The sequence below is a fragment of the Peromyscus californicus genome, unplaced genomic scaffold, assembly GCF_007827085.1.
Source record: "Peromyscus californicus insignis strain IS unplaced genomic scaffold, ASM782708v3 Scaffold_6__1_contigs__length_162567912, whole genome shotgun sequence".
NCBI classification, from domain to species: domain Eukaryota; kingdom Metazoa; phylum Chordata; class Mammalia; order Rodentia; family Cricetidae; genus Peromyscus; species Peromyscus californicus.
The window spans coordinates 106,036,898-106,058,286 of NW_026294584.1; the positions used below are offsets into that span (position 1 = coordinate 106,036,898).

General features: G+C 49.3%; 1 protein-coding gene across 1 annotated transcript in view; it reads right to left on the reverse strand.

The window, feature by feature from the left end:
• Positions 1-21,389, reverse strand: part of Nup210 (nucleoporin 210) — a 99,681-nt gene that overhangs the window by 21,713 nt on the left and 56,579 nt on the right. The window contains exons 17-27 of the mRNA XM_052719750.1: positions 20,260-20,452; positions 19,434-19,540; positions 18,693-18,797; positions 18,499-18,600; positions 8,239-8,367; positions 6,968-7,095; positions 6,720-6,855; positions 5,251-5,313; positions 4,953-5,132; positions 2,175-2,255; positions 913-1,044 (exon numbers count right to left, since the gene is read on the reverse strand). Coding sequence (XP_052575710.1) covers positions 913-1,044; positions 2,175-2,255; positions 4,953-5,132; positions 5,251-5,313; positions 6,720-6,855; positions 6,968-7,095; positions 8,239-8,367; positions 18,499-18,600; positions 18,693-18,797; positions 19,434-19,540; positions 20,260-20,452 — 1,356 coding nt within the window. The remainder of the gene's footprint in view (positions 1-912; positions 1,045-2,174; positions 2,256-4,952; positions 5,133-5,250; positions 5,314-6,719; positions 6,856-6,967; positions 7,096-8,238; positions 8,368-18,498; positions 18,601-18,692; positions 18,798-19,433; positions 19,541-20,259; positions 20,453-21,389) is intronic.

A 21,389-nucleotide genomic window follows, 5' to 3' on the forward strand; every position in this document is an offset into this window, starting at 1 on the left:
CTGGCCTTGGCCATCTGCTGCCAGCTCCATCATCCATGGCAAAGACCAGAAGGGGCCTTCTAAAGCAACTTCACTCAGGACACTGTAACCAAGGCTGCTGTGGTCAGAGCCTGGAACCATAGGAGCTGGCGCTGTTCAGTTTTCCCCCTACCTGGGCAAGGCCTAGGCAAGTCCTTTCCTGTCCATGGGCTTTAATTCAATGTCTGCCCTGTCCAGCCCTAAGATCTCAGAGGTGGCTGGGATCCTGGAGGAGGGCTGATGGACAGGGGTTTACTCTCTGAGACAAACCAGAGCAAAGACCCAGGGCTGCCTGGCACTATGACAAAAAGCAGGTGCAAAGCTAGAGACCCTACCCCAGAACCTCCTGGAGGTAAGGTGACTTTCCTGCAAGGTTGATATTCTTGCTGCTGTCTGCTGGCAGTCACCTGCAATTGTAGTTTGGCTGTCGTTTGTCCCCAAGGGTTCCTGTATTATAAATTTGGGCACAGGAGCCTGTGTAGAAGGGGTCACAGCAAGGTAACTGCTGGGAGGGCACTGTCCTCAAAAGGGATCTTCACAGACTTTGACAGAGTCCTGTTAATTCCTAAGAGAGTGGGACTGGCTTCCTTTTTCATCATCTCTTTCTACACATCTCAATCCACGACGCCAAATGCCATGCTGTGACATGACCAGCAGGCTCTCACTAGGGCAGCATTAATACTAGTGCCATGCTGTGAAACTCCCTAAGCTAAGAACTAAATAACCTCCTTTTCTCCATAAAGTATCCTGCCTCTGGTATTTTGTTATGAAAACAGAAGAGTGGCAGATATACCCTAAACAGCAATATGTAGACTCTCGTGAGACAATGTAGTGGAAGCCTCAACCAGGAAGGATGCTGGTTCAGGCAAGGAGTTGGGATTTCTGGGAGGTTACCTCATGGTGCCGCCCTCGGAGGTCCAGGACATCCCGCTTGGTGACTGACCAGTGGAAGGTCAGGCCTGGCACAGCATTGCCAAAGGAGAAAGGGCTCTGGTTGCTGGTGATCCCGGTGACGTAGACAGGCATCTGGGGGAAGCCAGGCCTTGTAATGCTGGTTCCAGCACTGGGTACCCCCCACACACACACACATCCCCATCCTCACTGACCCCAAAGCCTCCCTGCTTCCCTTATGCAGTGGGAACTGTGCCCTGGTCTTTCCTAACCTGACAAGGGCAGGCTAGAGTGTCTAGGAGTCTGATACAGTACAAACACCACACATAGGCCAGATTAAACCTCCACCCTGTCACTGTCACAGGGGGGCTGTGCATGTAAGGTTCCTTTCTGGACTAAGCCCCGGAACTCTAGGATGCCCAAGTTTGCCTCACAATACTGTACAACTGCCCCACACCCTTAGACCTGCGCCAGCAGGGAGACTCTGCTCTTGGGGATGGACACAATGGGGTGAACACTTCAACCTGCTGGCTGAGTGCCTGCTGGAGGGTACCGGTGAAGATAATGTGGCTAATGGCAAAAAAAAAAAAAAAAAAAAAAAAAAAAAAGATACCAAGCAGGTTGCCTGGGCAATTCCTAGCCTGCCACTTACCACTAGACCTTTCTAGCCCCAGGTTCCTCAGTTATGTACCTAAACAGAAAAGACTGGGCCTGTCAGGGACACTCATGGACTTTTCCTCATCTTTATTCCCTAGGCAGTATGGTCTGACAGCCACACAGACGCACTTACAGCATATTAAATGCTGTAAGTCACCCAGGCACAATGAAAGTACACAGAGGCGCTGGAAGAGAATGGTACCCCATTGTACTTAGGAGACTTGCATGTCCTCAGATACAAAAGAACCATGTCCACCTGGGTGACCTTGGGCAGAAGGCCACCTTTTTGCTCATCTGTGATGTGATTACTACTACCCAAGTGTATGGAGCATACACACTTGCACTATAGAGCAAGTATCACAGACCCATGTTCTACTGTGCTGAAAGGCAGTAGCCTTAGGAACAAGCAGGTGTCAGTAGGGAAGGCCAAAAACATGGAGCTTGGGGTGAGTGTTGACACCCAAGAGATCTGAGCCCCACAGACCAACATGCCCCACAGATGAAGGGTAAAGGTGGTTCCCTCACAAGGCATGGTGCACCAGCAGTGGCCTGTTAAGGGCCTGGGCCCAAAGCCTAAGGCCTCCTGACCCATCAGGCTCCCACCTCACCTGGGTTCCGGTCCTCATTCGCGTGATTGGGGCACGGATCCTCACTGCCTGGAGCTGTAGCACTTCTACCTCCACACGGTCCTAGGAGAGAACTGGGGCTCAGGCTACGTGGGTTGTTGAGAACCCTCCAGGGGAAGGAGGCATCTGTCCAGCTATGAAACTCCAGCAGCATACTCTTTTGCCTGTGAAGGTATGCTTTGAGGATGGCTCACTCCATGGACCAGCCTTTTCTTTCCCCACACACTGGGAGTTCCAGTCTGGTCCTGGGCCTTCAGCCCTATCCTATCTGAGCCAGCTGCTATAGGTCAGAACTACAGCAGGACCCTGAACTGTTCTTCTCTAGGCGGTGTGGACCTCTCAGGATAGGCCTCAGACAGTCCCAACTCCAACTTAGCCTATCTGCCTCTCTGACTCACCAGGACACAAGGAAGAGTAGAGGAACCAGTCACATCTGATGGCAGCAGGTTTTACATCTTCCTTTATCCTTAGCTCCATAAATCAATTAATCTGACCAAAGACTAACTGTACTGGCTCCTCCAGATGCTGCTAACTAACAGGGGAGTTGGGCTAATAAGCTTTTTAGCTCTTTAGACACTGCACTTGTGGAGTCCACCTTCCTTCTCTGCTGTGGTGGTGTGAATGAGCATGGCTCCCAGAGACTCATTTATTTGAGCACCTGGTCCCCAGTTGGTGGAACTGTTTGGGAAGGAATAAGAGGTGTGGTCTTGTTGGAGGAGGTGTGTCACTGCGAGTGGGCTTTGAGGTTTCAAAGGCCCATGCCATCCCCAGTCTTCACTCTCGGTCTCATGGTTGTGGCTACTGTTCCAGCACCATACCTGCCTGCCTGCTGCCATGATGGAGATGGACTTACACCTTGAAACTAAGCAAGACTCCAACTAAGTATCTTCTTTTAAAAGTTGCCTTGGTCATGGTATTTTGTTATGGCAATAGAAAAAGTAACAAAGACATCCAGCTAGTGCCCTGCTATTTAGGCAAGTGCTCATTTCATAACAGGTGCCCACTAAGTCCTTCCTTCCCTTATCTTTCTCATTGCTCAGTTCGAGCTGTCTCTGAACCACCCCTTGGCCTTGGGATGCTGGTGTGTTCAGGGTTGGACAGATGGAGCCAACAGCATCTGACAGAATCATATGCCCAGTGTGGATGCGGAAGCTACAAGCCGAGCCTCTCAGAATAGCTGGTGACAAAACCCCCACACCCTGCCAAGGACCATGATGGGAGACAGGTGAAGGAGAGGGCCCAGCAAGGTGAGAGAAGGCACAGCTGGGAGAGCCAGTACAAGTGTAGAGAGAAAGCCACGGGAGGGCCAGGGCTGTGCCTTCTGGCAGATGGGAGAAGAAAAAAAGAGTCTATCTCTGAAGCCACAGTCCCTTCTACAGAGGGAACAGAGCAGGGCATCCTGGGGTCTTTCATTTTACTCTCTGGGATGCCTGTGTGAACCCTGGACACCACTGGGATATGCTCGGTGCTTCCTTGCCATCTCCACCAAATCGATACACAGAACTGGGCCATCTGCCCCTGCCATTCAAAGACTTTGTGGTTTAACTTGGATTCTTGGAGGCAGATACTGAAACTGCTAGAAAAGGGAGCCAATCAATGAACTCAATGTTGGGTCAAAGCCAGCCTCAGGGACCAGGATTACCAGGCCCATGGAGGGTGGCCACTCATCAGGCCCCCAGGCATGTGCTTAGATGCTCCCGGTGTAGAGAGTTGCACAGGCTGCCCACAAGGGACCTCCTAGAGGGATGGGGTGACTGAGGCTTGAACACCACATAAGCTCTCCTGTGAGTGGAACCACAGGAGCCTTGCAAGATGCCTATGTGAGCCACTGTGGAGGGGTGTGTGTGTGGATGTGTGTGTGTGTGTGTGTGTGTGTGTGTGTGTGTGTGTGTGTGTGAGAGAGAGAGAGAGAGAGAGAGAGAGAGAGAGAGAGAGAGAGAGATGCCCTTCTGGGTTCTATCATTAGGCCTTCTTGGGAGTGGAAAGGATCCCCCACTGCATTACAAAAAGGGAAGCTGTCAGTCTGTGAAAACTGACGTTCACCTGTTGTCAGCAACCCACTGGTGTGGGTCAGGGAACGCCTCCAGGGGGAGACAACTGCTTTAACTGAGGCTTCCAGCTTCCCTGCTGGCCAAAAAAAAAAGCAACTGGGAAATAAGCCCACCAAAGAGCCTAGGCAGCCAGAGCCAGTGGGCCAGTGGTTAAGGAGGAAATGAGAAGACTGAACTACAAATCTAGGTCTGAAATTACTGGCTGTCATACAGCATGCTTCCAGCACCCACCCGTGAATTTAGGCACACGCTGTTACACACAGAGCACCTCGTCAGGAATGATCCCTTCCATCCCATCACCACATGATCAGGACCCACTGCAGACAGTGCACAAAAGGACCCAGAGCTCTAACCTCAAGCAGTCCTGGGCCAAGGCTCAGAAGCACCACAACAGCCATGGGCCACCAGCAGATGTGCCACACAATTCATCTGCAGAGGGGGAAGGTAGCAAAACATGTACCGAGGAATCCAAAATACCAAGATCGGTGTTCCCCAGCACAAGTACCCTCATTATATACTATAGAACCTGTACGGCTGGGGATATTAGTGATCTTATCTCAGAGAGCATCTGGAAGAACCCAGGAGGCTCAGTCTGGAGAAGAGCCATCTCAGGTCTGGGTGTCCTCAAAGAGGCAGAGATCAAATCTGGCAGAAATCCACCACACCAAAACCACTCCCAGAAGCCAATCACCGGTGGCATAGGTGATACCTGAGAAACGATGATGACCTTGCCAGTCTCAGCATCCACCGCCTGCACGACCCCCAGCACAGAGCCATTGCCAACCATGAGCCCACGCACCAGCCCAGCACTGCTCACTGCTGCCACACTTTCATTGTTGATGGAGAAGAGGATGTTGGACTGAGGCTGGGGGCCACCCTCGGAGGTGATCTAAGAAGTGAGAAACAGTGGCTCTTGTCAGGACCTGCCATGCTGGAGAGCCCTCATCATCCCACGAGGGTAAGGGTGCCAACCGTGAAGGCCCGCATTGACCTGCAGTGGCTCCTACCTGCATCGTGGCGCCAATGATCAGTGTCACCTTCCTGGGTATCAACCTGAACGGAGGGAAGACCTGGATGTGGAGGTAGAAGAGAGAGAGGACTGGCATCCGCATGCTGATATTGGCTGCACAGGATGTGCACTGAACATGGGGACAGCCCTCAGCTGAGAGTAACTGGCAGTGCCGGGGAAACCTCTGACCACAGAAATAATGACCTTTGATCTCTCAGTGCAGGTCTCAACGTGTGGCCCCAGCTAGCAGCACTAGTACTTCCTGATGGCGTCCTGGGGACCCATCAGGAATCCTCTGGTCTAATCTACCTGAGACCTAGGAAGCCAGAGGCGGGTCCCTGTAACTGGGGTCTGACAAGCCCTGTGGTAATTAAGGGTGTCTGCCGAAGTTGTGACTGGGGTCCCCAGAATTCTGATTCCTCTTTGGAAAGCTGCCTCTAGCTCTACTAAAAGCAAACTGTCTTGGAATAGGGCTTTACTTCAACAGCTGCACCATTTCCCCCTCAGAAGAAAGGGCTCAGGAGCCGTCAATAGCCAGGTAGACACCTCATCTCTGTAGCAACTTTGCCCCACAGCCCCCACAAGTTCCTGCTTGTCAAACATGTAAGAAGTGCTCCAAGGAGAGCGTGGAGACTGCTCTGTGCTGAGAATTAGTCTTGGTTGGGCTGTGCTATTTATAGGCAGAAACGAATTCCTCACCACCAGTAGGAGGAAGGCACACTTCCATCTGGAGGCACAAACCGCCTCCGCCCGCTTCTGAAGGCAGATCAATGAAGCCTGCCACCCCTATGTGGCCGAGGTCTGCAGAACATGTTGCTATTACTGCTGCTAGTGGGTATTTGGGGATTCTTGGGCAAGGTGGTCTGACCCTGGCTGCCCTGACCTCTGCCTATAGTGGGGTGCCTATGAAAACCTAAATGCAGGATAGCCTACACCACATTGAGACGGTGTAGGGGCCTCAGAAATCAGCTGATCCTGAACAACCTGCCCCAGGAATCCCCTTTCTGACCCATTCTGCTTGACTACCCTGGCAGGTGCTCTTGGCCCTCCTGGGCCTGAGCTAAGGCTCAGAACTGACTGGAGGAGTCAGTTCTATACAAGCTAAAATCAGTCTATGGCTTCCACCTGGCCACTGCTTTCTGGAAAGAATCTTTGCCTGTCCCTTTGCCACAGGACATAGCACAGCGTTTCTCTGAACTGCCTAGACTCCTATGCCACAGAAGGAAGTCAACATCTCAAGGTCCCTTTGGTTATGCATCTAATGCTGCCATTCACATACTTGGGAGCTGGTGACTATGCCTTCTGCTCAGAGGACATGGTAAGGTACAGACTTTAACATGGCTTCTCCTTATAGCTGAAATCCTAGCCTGTCACAGTAAAGCTGAAATCCTAGCCTGTCACAGTAAAGCTGAAATCCTAGCCTGCCCAACCAGGATGGAGCCCGTAGAGCAAAAGGAGCAAAACTACCTCAATTTGTTGTGGGGTGGAGCTGACTCTCTGCCCAGATTTGTCCATCACGCTTGCAGACAGGCTGGTCTGGCCAATGGCCACGCCATGCACGAGGAATGTGGCTGTATAGTTGTCTAGAGCTTCATCGAGAGTCCTGAGACAGAAAGAAACACTGGATTCCTTCTCCGAGAAGAGCTGCTTGAGAAGCTACAATGGGAATCAGCCCTATCCCCAGGACGCCCTTCCCAACTCCTGTGAGGACTCACACCAGTGTGATTATCTGGGAGGCAGCTCGCAGCTTCAGGTCCATGAAGGTGAAGTACTTGGCCAGGAAAGGCTTCTTGTAGAAGTCCAACACGCGGACATAGGCCTTGACTGCCTTCCCGATCTCCACCTAAGGCACAAGCTCAGGAGTGGTATCTCAGTGATCATTCCCCCAATATGTGGCACCCAAGGCTTTCAGCATCACCAACCTCCATCTCAGAGCTTGGGAACTGCAGACAAGTCACCCAGAATGATGTCTGGGCTTGGCCAATCAACGAGTGAAAAGTGATGAGTTTATAGTATACGGGGGCTAGGGAGGCTTGGCCATAGCACGAGGCACGGACTCCTCTCTCTACTGGTGGGCTACCAATCAAATTAGAGAGACAGGACACAGCTTAGAACAACACGGGCACAGAGGGGCTTAGTGTCTGAAGAGTTCAAATCTGTGCAGTCTATCAGCAGGCACTTTAGGAAAGGAGGGCCCGGAGTACCTACTGACGAGGAATCTAGTGAGGAAGCTGAAGGGAAGCTGGCCATGCTGGCACTCAGGAGGCTGAGGCAGGAGGATAGTGAATTGAAGGTCAGCTTGAGATATACAGCCAACCTGTCTCCATAATAAAATACCCAGGGGAGTATTTGAGGCTGGGTAACAGACTCTTAGCTTTAAGCTATGAAGTCCAAGCTGCCTGAACATCCCTCTTTCAATGACTAACCTTTTCATCAGCACAGGTAAACGGGGACTGGGCAGCAAGCCCTGGAATCCTACCTTCAGCCATCTCAGCTCTAAATCAGTTTCCCATTCACACAAAAGGAAACCCTCGGTCTGCTGTTCATTCACATCACAGGAGCACTTGGCAGTATTGAGTTTTACTCAATTGCCCCTGAAATTCCCAAGAATCCTCATCCTACGTGCTGAGGCAAAACTCCATGCTCAGCAAGGTGTGTGCCAGGCCAGTGAATAAACCTATGTGAGCCAGAGGACATGCATTGCCAAGTCAAGGCTAATTCAGTCAATCCTGCAGGCAGGACTTACTGCCAACTTTACTGATGACAACTGGGATGAAGAAATATAGCAGGGACATCAGCCTGCACTGTCCACAAGAGGCACAGGAGTCAGAGATGGTAACATAAGTTCAGCCACTCTGGAGGGGACAGAGGTGGGCAGGACCCAGGAGGAAAAGCAAAGGATATAAGGAAACACTTCCCAGGACATATTGTCCTTGCTTTATGTGCATCAGCAGAGAGGGAGCTGTGTGGATAAGTGTCTACTGACCTTGTCCACCACTCGAACGTAGAGCTCCTGGATGTCCGAGACATGAATGACGGCCTTTGCTGGGGCTGGGAAGGCCAGGCATAAGTCATGGACCATGACAGCTGATGAGCCTGGGAGCAGAGGGTGCACCTGCAAAGCAGAGGTCGACAGGGTCACAAGGCCGCAGGTCTCATTTCTGCTCAAGGGGTTGTTTGCAGTGGCTTACCTCCTGAGATAACAGCACTCAGGAACTAGCAGGCTAGAAGTGACACAGAAGATCCTCTGTCACCCCAGCAGCCAGGGCATGAACTGAGGATGGGGTGTTAGTGCCAGAGGGATCTAAAGCAGCATACATCTCAATTTTGGGGGCTGATCAAAGTGTGATGGATGAGGATACACGGTAACCTGGAGGCAGAAGATTCAAACCCAGGATGGCTTGGCCAGGTGGCTCTAGTAAGAGCAGCACATCCCTCGGAGTCTCACGTGAAGCTGCAAGTCAGGAGCTGGTAGAACTGGGGACAGACAGTGGTTTCCAGAGTTCTTGTTTGAATTCACAGCACAGCAGACCTGATAACAGACCACTCAGATCACCCACTCCCGAGCTCCTGCAGGTCTACCCAGCTTTGCTTGAAGTCATGACCAACTAAGAAGTTTTAGGTGAATGAACCAACACAAGCCTGAATTTCCTAGTCTTTTGGCTCCCATGGCACCGTTTACCCTTCCTTACCCATGCAGCCCTAGAGACCCCCTTAGCAACCACAGCTCCAAGCACCGGCTCAGCTGCAGTGGCTCCTCACAGGGGACATCTGACTATCAAACATGGACTTGCCACAACATGTCCTTCAGGCATGTGTTTCAGCTGGGTGGCTTCTGAGGCTGGGCAGGCAGGGGCAGGGCGAGTGACTGACTTTGCCAGTTACAGTCTGTCACAGTGGGGCTTAGGGGTATAAATGCATTCAGCAAACAGTTCAGCGCTTGTAAACCTAGTTCCAATACCAAGAATTTGTGGGGTGGGGTTTGGGGGGTGGGGTGGGGTGGTGCGAACAGGTTCTCCATCAAAGAAAAATAACCAACTTTATGCCTTGTCTCCCAGCCCTCAGCTGCTGGCTCCAATTTCAATCCTCACTTCCCTCACCAGACAGGCATGCTCTTTCCTCCACTGGGTTGAATTCCCCTCATCACTGTTCGGAATTTTTCAGCTTGTCTTTCCCCTTCATACTGACCTCCACCTTCCAGAAGACTTCACAGAGCCTGGTATCTGGCACTAGTGGCCTGCACCCAGCCTCCACACCTTGATCAGACAGAGGCTGGCAGAGCGAGTCTCTGATAAAGCACAGAAACCAGGTGCTTAACACTGCCGTAGCTCTGCAGAGCAGAACTAGCTTGATTAAGAATGGGAAGTTCTGAAGAACTCTACAGAGAACATAGACCTTATGGATTCTGATCCAACAGCTTTAAAGGATGGAAGAGCAAGCCATGCCTCAAAGGCAGGGTGGAAACAGCCTGAAGGGGAGATAGAGATCCAACTGTGGTGGCTCAGTTCCCCATACTGGGGGCACTGCCTCCTTCACAGGGAAACGGGGCCTTCAGCAAACAGAAGAGGAGGAGAGGGCCAGTAGGGAGAGTCTAAGCTAGGAAAGGCCTAAGCCCACGGGTAGCTGGGGGTAGACAAAATTGGAAAGCTGGGCCAAGCTGCTCTACGCAGGTGTAACTGAGCTCCAGGGCACATTCAAGCAGATGAGGTGTGCCTGGCTTATTTAATATGATGGCTTAAAGTAGATTAACAAGGATCCCAGGGTGGGAATCACACTTACATTCCAAAATGATGGCTGTGGGATCTGAGCTGTTCCTGCTAGCCAGCCTAGCATTAACTACGGGTGGAAAAGCCACCAGTCATCAGGCTTTGCTGTGGACGGCTATTACATTTCCCCTAAAGAAAACTCATGCAAAATTGCATGGAGGAATGAGCACCTCTGAGAACATGACCTGAGCCCCCTGTCTGACGCACATGCAGGAGCTGCTGCTGTCAGGAGCTGGCATGTCCTTTATAACCTGAGGAAATTACACAGTGCACCCGCTGCCGACAGACCCACGTGGGCAATACAGGCGTGGGCGGGCTTTTTCTTTTTTGTTTTCCTCTCTGTCCTTCAAAAAAAAAATCACTTTGCACATTTTAAACAAAAGCATAAAATGGCAGTGGGGAAATCAATTCCTCTTCCACTTGGCTTCCCAGAAGATGGACATTCATCCACCTTCCAGATGACAGAAGGGGAGGACAGCACTAGGCTGCATGTGGGGAAGCAGCGAAGTCTGGCTGCTCCACTCCTGGACTCACTTCAGCTCACTCTGTCCTGTAACAAAGCCTTGAGTCTTGTGCGTGAGGTCACATTGAAGACAAAGAAACAGCATGGAGAGAAGTAGAGAGCTGACCACTAGCTCGTAGACACACGGAGACCTTGGAGCACTCCTCACTAGACTGTGTGGGCGGCTTATACTTCTCAAGAGTCTGTAACCTCACATGCTTCCTGATGGGCACTCAGGAACACTGAGAAAAGGCAGTGGGGGTGTCTGGAATGAGTTCTCATTTCTAAGTGTTGACAGTGCCACCTGAGAATGTCATCAAGTACTGAGCCCAAGGGAAAGTCCTGTCATCAGTTTGGAGATGATGAATGCATTACTCCTCATTAAGAAACTGTATGGCCCATGAGCTTACCAGCCCCGCCTTCCTGGGCCCCATTCACACTTCAGACTTGTGGCATGTGACATTTTCAGATGGATAAAGACCCTAGTAATATTTATGACCATCAATGGGACCATTAGCTTCTCTCTCTTCTGATGTACTCATCAATGCCATGACGTAAGTCAAGTTACCATGCAAGAGGACTGGGACCCATGTCTTTAATCTCTCACCCATCAGTCTACAGAGATGACCAGAGCTCACACGAAAACCACACGTATCCAGGAGTCTCAGCCTAGATAAAAGTTCATGCAGTGGTCAGCTCTGATAGTTCCCCAAGAGTGAAAGTAGGAGCTAGGCACCACACCATCCATAACAGCCTCACAGAAGACACAGGACACAGCTGAATTCAAGCTCTATAACCTGTCACCTCCTACCAACTCATCCCCAGTGTGCTTCTGCTATGCCCCAGGGCATCATGGCTGGCCACACACTGCAGTACTGAGTGGTAAAAAAAAAAAAGCACTACTATGGCTCACCAGAGCAGGGCCTGCAAGCCTTATTCCTTCTTACCGCCATACTCTGCACTAGAGCTTTGTTGAATGAACATAGCAGAAAGAAGTGTCAAGTGCTCAGGGCACACCAAGCTCTCAGTGACAGGCTAAGCTCAGAGGACTCATGAAATATGAGGAATGGTTGAGGAGGAAGAAATCCTGAGTTTAAATCAGGTAAACACTCTTCTGTGCAAACCAGCCAAAAATAAAATAAAGGCCCCTTGCAGAGGGTTCTGGGGGCTGTGTGAGCAAAACTAATCAGCCTTGCTCAGCCTGGGGTTCATTGTGTGGGCATGAAAACTTCCACCACAGCCTGCTTCCTGCATTGCGCACTCAGATCTCCTCCAAAGACACTGAGAAGACAACTACATACATACAGGAGCCATTGTGGAGCTTCAAATCCCTATCAATAGAGAAGAACGAAGCATTGTCTAGGAGCTACGTGAGAATGGCTGTGAGCTTTCTTGTCTGTGAAGAAGAGAAATGAGAATGCTGCTAATTAACAGCTGCAAAATGCCAAAGAAATGTGCAAATGTGTCCTTCAGAGACAGCCTTCTGAAGGAAGCTGGGAGCACCCGTCACAGCCCATCTACACTCTGAAAGATCCTGCAGGTTCGGGAGAGGGAGAAGGAAATAGGACCCGATTTCCCCTTGAAGCAGTCAGAGGAGAAAGCAGAGACCCAAGGTCAGTGTTCCATGGAACTTGCTGGGACAGATGCCACACTCAGAAGGCCTGCCTCCAAGGTGCCGCTTCCCAGGGTGCTTGCCGTGGGACAGAATGGCTACAGCCCATTGTGACTCTGTGAAGATGGGGGCACTGATACTCACACAGTGGTAACCCAAGAATGCAGTATCTGAAGGAGCTCAGAGGTCTTCTAGAGAAAGCGGTAGTGCTGGAATCCTTGAGTCTTTTAAACAAAGGTTCCAGCTTCTATTTGAATACCTCCAGATGTGGTGTACTCACTACCTACACAGAGCCAAGCCAAAAATTGACTCTGAAGAGCACTCGCTCCTGGATGGAAGGTCTTTCTTCTGGCCATAGGTTTACCCTCAGCTTACTCACGAAGGGCAACCTGACTAAGAGAAACTGTAGTTGGTTGCTGTGGCAACAGACATACCTCTCCTGATTTCAAATTCCCCTCTTCTTGATAGCGGGAAGTTATTTTTAATCTCTAGAAGAACACAAAGATAAGGTATGTTTCCCAGTGTGTGGATGAGTTTCAACTGAAGCTTTCCCTCCTAGTGTCAAGCTTTGACAAGGCACACTCACACACAGGGCTGTGCAATTACTCCTTCTTTTATAAAGGGAACAATGAAAATGCTTGGGAAAAGTATGAGCATCACACCTACAGCTCCAGCTACTCAGAAGGCTGAGGTGGGAGGAACACTTGAGCCAAGGAGCTCAGGGTCAGCCAGGAAATGTAGGGAGACCCCAGGGTCTTAAAAATAAAAAAGCTGGAGAGATGGCTCAGTGGTTAAGAGCACTGGCTGCTCTTCCGGAGGACCTGGGTTCTAGTCCCAGCACCCACATGGGATTAAAACCATCTGTAACTCTAGCTCCAGGGGATCTGATGCCCTCCTCTGGCTTCCGCAGGTACTGCACGCATGTGGTGCACACATACATGCAAGCAAAACACTCATACACCAAAATTTAAAAAAAAAAAAAAACTTTTAAAAAGGAAATTAAAACAGATTAGAAAACACAGACCTAAATCATAAGAAGATAGTAAAGGAGGAACAGAAAAACAAATGGTCCCCAAGCCATGAACAGAGCCAGTGCCTCTTGCAATGCAGACAGTCACATCAGGCAGTTTAGAAAAGGAGCATCCTAGGTGCCTTGGAATCTTCCAGCAGCATATATATGTATGTATGTCCCTCTCATGGTTGCTATGACCAATTCCCACAGGTCCTAAATTAGCTGCATGTGGACACAGAGTGTTTGCTGACCACTAACTCACCAGTATTTTATGTAAGTCAGCCTTGCACAGAGCCAAGCTAGAACACAGGTAGGAATCTGGAGTGAGGTGCACCCCTAGCACTCCCCTCGCTACCTTTCTCCATCTCTCACCTGGCTTCTCTGTTGCTGTCTCTTCATTAACCTACACAAGATGCAGAGATGGCTGGTTATGAACCCGAATCAGGCAGCACCACATGCATCCTTACTCATAAGCATGTCCTTAGGTTCCTTAGCTTGCTGGTCACTGAAGTGCTGGATTTCTCCTACCTCTGCAGTGGTCTGCACTACCACCATCTATGTGTCTATGAAGGCCTTTGTACAAGAGCTAGTCTCCACCTCACCAATCATGGAAGAGAAAGGAGATGCAGTGGGCATCTGCTCCAAGTCCAATGTCATCTAGTCTGGCAGCAGAAAGGCCCATGACAATCTCAATGTGTCTGTGACCAGAGCTCTACAATGTGACCACACTCCTTTAAGGGCATTCTCAAAGATGACCTGCATGGTGGAAGCAGAGGTTTATTCTCTGGTCACGGGAACAGCACCATTGTCCAATACCCTTCACCCTTCTCTCACAGGTGGAGAGAGAAGTCCTGAGCGGGGCAGGGCAGACAGCATCAGAAAGATGCCCATTCACTGCCTGCTGGAAGCTCTAGGAATCAGACAAAACCTTGGAGAGACTGAATCTGTTTTCTTCTGGAGGACCAATCTGCACCTACACTAGCAGAGGCAAGGTGGGGTGAGGAATGTTAGCTGTCCTTATCCTCATAAACACACTTAAAAATACACACTTTCAGTCTAGCCTAGAAGTCCCTGGGACACCACTCCATCTGGGGCATCTATAAAATGCCCACATCGTGCTTAGTGGTGGAAGGATGCCAGCTTTCTCCTCACAATCTAGAGTAAGACAACGGTGGCTATTGTCATCACTTCTATTCAACACTGTACTAGAGACTGTAGCCAGGACAATATGGCAAGAAAAAGAAATTAAATTCGAAGGGAAGGAGTCAAACTACCTGTATTCACACATGACATCACACACACACACACACACACACACACACACACACACACACACACACACACATTCACAAAAACACAAACCTAGGGAATTCACTAAAAACTCCTAAGAATTCAGCAAGGTTACACAATATAAAACCAATATGCAGAAATAAGACACATGTTAGAAAAATAAAATTTAAGAAAACAATTCCATTTACAATTATTACCACAATTATGAGACCAACATGCAGAAATAAGCCACGTGCTAGAAAAATAAAGTTTTAAGAAAACAATTCCATTTACAATTATTACCATGAAAAAGGATACTTAGAAATAAATTCAGCAAAACTAGTATAAAACTTAACACTCTTAACTGGAAACACTACTAAGACATCAAAGGAGGCACAGGTACCAGGGCAACACCTCACATTCATGGACAGAGACTGTGAATATGGTTAAGGGGCCAACCTGAGTCCTGGCAGAACTCTCGCTGGCTTCACGATTAAGTTGACAAGTTGACTCTATAATTTATATTGAACTGTAAGGGATCCAAAACTGTCAAAGTAGACTTGAAAGAGTCAGAAGGCTCACACTTAAAGATGGTCACACTTGCTCTGAAGCAATGGTGATCTACACTGTGACCCACATAAGTAAAGACACGCAGGTCAACACAGAGCTGAAGCAGAGCTGGGGCCTCAGAACTAAGCTCCTGTCTCTGATCTACTGGCTTTTGACATCAACACCAAAATCATCCAGTGCAGACAAAAGAGAGCAATGGCTCCTGCTAGGACAGATGGACAGCCACACACACCAGAAAGGTCCTGGGTTCCCACCACACACTCGGGGTAGACAAAGCGCAGAAGACAACAGGCAAATCTTCAGACGCTCCATTTGCCATGGAGTCAGGGTGACAGGAAGCACAGGAGCACAGAAGGAAGCCCAGCAAGACCGCTCTCAGCTAAGGCTCATAACCTGAGTTCAATCCCCACAACCTACACGGTGGAAACAGAACCAACTCCTGCAAGTTGCCCTCTGTCCTCCACATGAGTGCTGTGGCATGCATGCTCACCCACCCCCAACAAAATAAACATATAAATAAATGTAACTTTAAAACGTTTAAAGAGATATTATACTGAACCAACATTTGAAATTTTTTTATTTTATTATTTTGTTTTAACCAAAATTAAAAACATAAGCTTGAAAGCATGCTACCAAGAAAGCAAAAGGACAAGCCTGAATGAAAAGTATGTGCATATCACATCTCATGAATGACTTTTATCTAGAATATAATATGGTATTCTACAACTTAACAAAAAAGAATAACAAACAAAGGATCTAAACGGACATTTGTCCAAGAAGACACAAGAATGAAACACAAAGATAAGCTGAATGACTTCACTCATCAGGGACTACAAATCTGCCTCACAAGGAGAAGTCACCTGCACCTACTGGAGTGGCTGGAATACCAAGGTCTGATAATTACAAATGTTGACAAGGATGAGGAAAAACAGGCACTCTCATCCAGTGCTGGTAGGATGGGACGTGGGAAACAGTCAGTGGTTCCTCAAAACATTATATGCAGAGTTCCCATTCCTGGGCATGTACACAGAGATGAAAGATGTATCCACACAAAAAACACACAAGGCTGGAGAGATGGCTCAGCTGTTAAGAGCACTGGCTACTCTTCCAGAAGAACTGTTTTCAGATGCCAGAACCCACATGGCAGATCACAACCATCTGTAACTCAAGTTCCAGGGGATTTGACACGCTCTTCTGGCCTCCAGGCATGTACATGTTGTACATTACACACATGCAGACAAACACTTATACATATAAAAAATCTTTCAAAAATTTCTCCCATACACAAACATGCACAGCAGCAGTATTCTCAACAGTAAAGACAGAAACCAGTGCTGAGCATATAGCTCAGGTGGTGGAGTGCCCACCTGGCACACAGGAAGCACCGAGTTGGAGTCCCAGCACCACACAAAAACAGGTGTGGTAGTGCACACCTACAATCCCAGAAGTGGAGAGGTAAGAACAGCCGAAGATCAATTATCCTTCGCTAAGGGACAGCCTTAGCTATAAATTGAGCTCCAGGCCATATGAAGTCCTGGTTTTGAAGGGGGGAAAAAAAACAAAAAACAGAAGCCCCCAAATATCAACTAATGGATGAATGAACAAACGAAAGGTGGCACAGCCATACTCAGCCATAAAAAGGAATGAGCTTCTGGAACATTCTACAACATGGAAACATGCTAGGCAAGGGCCACATGCTTCGTGATTCCGTTCACTCGAACTGTGCAGAATGGGAAAATCTACAGAGTTAGGCAATACATTAGTAGTCACTGAAAGCTGGGACAGGGCATGAATTTGGAAGAACTCAAAGGTGACAGGTGGCTATAGGGTTTCCTTTCCAGGCATGCAAACACTCTAAGCATGATGGTGGTGATGGCTGCTCACATCTGTGAATCTACTAAGAACGTCTGCACAGTCCACGAAGTTGATGAGATGTAGGGGAATCACCCTTTAGTGCCAGGAGCAAAGGAATCAATAGAGGCACACACTGCCAACCCTCCCCCAGCCCCGGTAAGGCTCATGCCCTCTGGTTTACCTTTGTCCCCACCATCTCCTGATATCCAGCATCACAGTTAACCCTTGAGTCCAACACTTCCAGGCATATTCCTTACATTCAGTTGTTCCTCTCACTTTACACCTGTCCAGCTCAGGGCCATTAACTTTGTGATCTCTAGGCTAAGATAGCTGGTGGAGGCAAAAATCAGGAGAAACAAATGTGGGGAGTTAAACCCACAAACACCAGTACATGGTTGGAGCTATGCCACCAACTCCTGAGTAGGAATGGGCAACATGCTCCGTTGTTTCTGAAAACAGGTGCTAGGCCTAGGTCACTGCCTGGGTCATGGCCCTCCCTGGAACGCAGGTGCCCCCTGTGCTATGGCCAGCCTTCAAGGGTTCAGGTGCAGGAGCAAGGCAAGGCCAAAAGTAAAGGGCCTGGAGAATCATAGACAGCCAGTCAGCCAGACTTCCTGAGTTGAAGCCACACCCCTCCTTTCCAGTACCATGTCAGCGTGGGCAACCTCCGAGTCCAGGGGAGCTGTGACTCTTTGGGAATGAGGCAAGTACACTTTCAATAGAGAAAGCAAAATTTGGGCTCAGAGCTGCCTGGCGGCAATGCCCTAGCTGGCAAGTGGGGACACTGTGTGGGTGGGTATCATTCTGGACTTCCTTTCAGGAGGAACTTTCCATTTAATGACTGCATAAATACCCCGTCAGACACAAGTGAGACATTTAAGACAGTTCTTTGTTTTCACTCTTTGGCTCTATTAAGAAAAGAAGGTTTAGGGGCTGGAGAGATGGCTCAGTGGTTAAGAACGTGGGCTGGCTGCTCTTCCAGAAGAGCTGGGTTTGGTTCCCAATAACCACATAGCCTTTCATAACCAGCTTTAACCTCAGTTCCAGGTGATCTAGCATCCTCTTATGGCCTCCGAGGGCACTGCATGTACTTGGTACACATACATGAAGGCAAATGCTCATATGCATAAAACTAAATCATTAAAAAGAAAAAGGGCTTAAAGAACTCAGATCCTGTATAATAAAAGAAGGGCTAAAAGTACAAGTGAGCTAACTGCAGGCCACACAATAAGAAAAAACGTAACTCGGGGCATGAGGAAACCAGGACGTTCCATTCCTCCACACCAGAGGTCCAACCAGGTCCTTATCTGTAAGAGTGGAGGAGGGTGAAGTGGGCACTGTGGAGAGCTAGGAGAGCGTGAAGAGTGGAGCTTTGAAATGAAAGTTTCTTAGGGTTATCATAAAGCCATTTATGTAATAAAAGGATAATTAAAAGATGAATCGGAAGATTGACTGAAAGGAAAGAATTAGGTAATTAACAGTGCGAGTAATCGTAGACACACAAGAGAAAGCGCAGAGGTGGCATGGGAATGACAGAGACTTCAGAGCGACTCAGAATCTCAAGGTCCTGCTCAGTACAAGGTGGGTGTTATTAAGTGCCGGCTTTCTGAAATAATCTGTCAACCTGACTAGACAGCTGGGATCCTGATGCTCAAGCTTACCATAGCCACGCCCCGAGTGTCCTGGTAGGCCACCTTGATGATGTCTGGGGTACTTGTGTTGAGGAAGAAGTAGCCAGAGCCTTCTGTGATGTGGAGTTCCACCTGGAGGGAGATGTGGGGATGGAAGAGGTCAGGCTGGGTGGCAGAGTGCAGGGTGCCATGCTTGGAAGGGTGGTGGGGGCAAAGAGCCATACCTGGACACCGGGATGGTTATAGATGGTCACTTCCTCCGGACTGACCCTCACATCCTCTACAAGAATAAGCTCGATGGAGGCTGACACAGGCACTAGAGGGTCATGCTGAAAAAGAAAGGCCAACACTGTCACACAGAAGACAAGAGCATCACCAGCTACCTCTGAGAAGAGCAGGGCTAGATGCCCCAGGGAGTGGCCTCATCCTAGGAATAGAAGCTTCAAACAGTGTCAGTACCCAGGGGAGGCCTGGGAGGTAGAGAGAGCCCCAGAGAGGTCAGAAGCGTATGTGAAGGTCTTAAAAGGGCGTCTGTGGGCTGTGAGGCTCCAGTGGGGAGCCCAGTGAGGCCACTCGAAAGCTAGCAAGTTCCTGGAAGAGGTAAGAATGGAAGATTCCTTGTCTCAGCATCTGGGCTCCTTAGGATGCAAGCCCTGACTTGCCCTGCCCTCGGATACTACTGCCTCCACACCATTTCAGTAGCAGCTTATGGGGTGGCCTGAGAGGGTGGGTATCATCCAGACAGGACCATTCTTGGGGGACCCTTCCAATTCCTCAAATGTACCTACTGGTCCCCCAGAAGCAGCAGATCTGCTTGAAGCCCTTAAGAGATGCTGGGGAGAGGAGAAGAATCAATCAGGTACTGATCCCTAGCAAGGGAGGTCACACCAGACAGAATCCACAAGAAACAGGAGACATCCTGGTGTTGCCCATGGTCCCACCCACTGGTGTCCTCTGGCACATACCGGTTGCTTCACTCTGGCTGCGTTCAGGTGGGACTGCTGGTAGTCAGTCACCGTGGCAGAGATGGCCGTGGTTCCTGAGGCCTCATGAACCGAAACTGCCTGCAAACCTGAGGGCAGAGAGGTAAACAAATGTTGGTCACAAGCCCTTTGGTCACCTTGGGGCCACATCCTGCTGCCGATTCAGTTTCAAGTTTAAAAAAACAGGTAACTGAGTTTGCTGAGGCTTTGAGTCCTGTAAGGGTTAACAGGCCAAGAACAGAGTTGCTGAGGTAAGCTGAGAAGACAGGCTCAACATTGGGCTGCTGAGGAAGTTTGTCACTGTCACAGCATGGCCAAGGGACCTGGGACAGGAGACCTTTCTGCTCTGGATCCTGAGCCCCGAGTTCCTACCTCACATGCCCATATGGGATTAAAGGAACAAAGTGAAGCTGGGCGTACTGGTGCAGGCCTGGGATCCCAGCACTCAAGATCTCAAGTGTGAGGACAGCTTGACTGCAGAGGAAGATCTTGTCTCAAAACAAAAAACCAAAAACCACAGTAGCCAGGTGTGGTGACACATGCCTTTAATCCCAGCACTCAAGGGAAAAGGCAGGTGCATCTCTGAGAGTTGGAGACCAGCCTGTTCTTCATAGTTAGGCCAGCCAAAGCTACAATGAGACTCTCGTTCAAAAAAAGGGGGTGGGGTGGAAGATGAGCTCTCTCTCTATTCCACGCTTTAGCTCTAAATGAAGGGAAGTCCCAGACACCTGAGGTCCTAGGCAAGAGCAGTGCAGGACTTTCCTGGTGTCCAGGGCTCCTCCACCCTCTGGCTCAAGATTTGGCTCACCATGCAGTTTCTTTTGGCCTTTCCCATCATCCTGGGATACCAACTGCATGGGTTGGTCAGGCTCGGTGCTCGCCAGCAATGGCCGGGAGGACTCCCACTGGATGCTCAGAGAGCTGAAGTTATCGAAACGCCGGCCCTGTTGGTCATAGGCACCCAAGTCTAACAGGGGATTTCGGTGACTGGATACTGGAACCTAAAAGAAACAGAGATCAGATGCTGTGGCCACATCCAGTACTCTCTGCCACAGGTAATGCCATGAAGTCAGCTGTTTCCCTTATGGGCTCAGATGGTCCTGATGAAGGGGTAGAGATAAACTGCAAACCAATGCTCAGGAATGTCACCACTAAGGTGCCCCAAAGCCCTGTCCAAAATGGCTCCTACCTCTCCATGAGGGATAATGACTCCCCTTTAACCTAACAAAATGGCACAGAGGGTGTATAGCAAGGAGGCAGCCAAGCAGAGGCAGTCCCAAGCCTGGATTGACCCTTGGTTCCAGCTCTTCCTACCCAGGAAGGCACAAAGGTCTCCATCCTTGGCTTCTTCAGTCAGGGTAGGAAGCAGAACCAATTTGTTGGGACTTTCTTTAAAAAAGAAAAATTTTTAGACTTATTTATTTTATGTGTATGAGTTTATCTGCATGTATATATGTACCCCTCATGCCTACAGAGCCAGAAGAGGGCATTAGATTCCTTGGAACTGGAGTTACAGATGGTTGTGAACCATGTGGGTGCTGGGAACTGAACCTGGTCCTCTATAAGAGCAGCAAGTACTCTTAACCACTGAGACCTCTCACTAGTTCTGGGATATCCTTTTAAATATGAATCCTGTGTGGTTATTTGAGAAACAAATTCACACTGTAATTCACACTAAATGGGGTGGGCTTTAGCATAGTTTACCATTTACCAATGATCTAATCCATTCAGGCATAGCCCAGAAGGAAGAACTGTCCTCTCTCACCTAAGGGTAACTATCACTGAGCTGGCGAGTGAAATATGACGTGTGATTTGTGACAATTCTGGAGGGGACCTCTAAGACCTAAGTACAATCTCTTTTTCAACACAATGGCTCCTAGTGATGGACAAGCTGAGACTCATGCACCACACGGGCAAGAGCTGGACTTACACTATGGA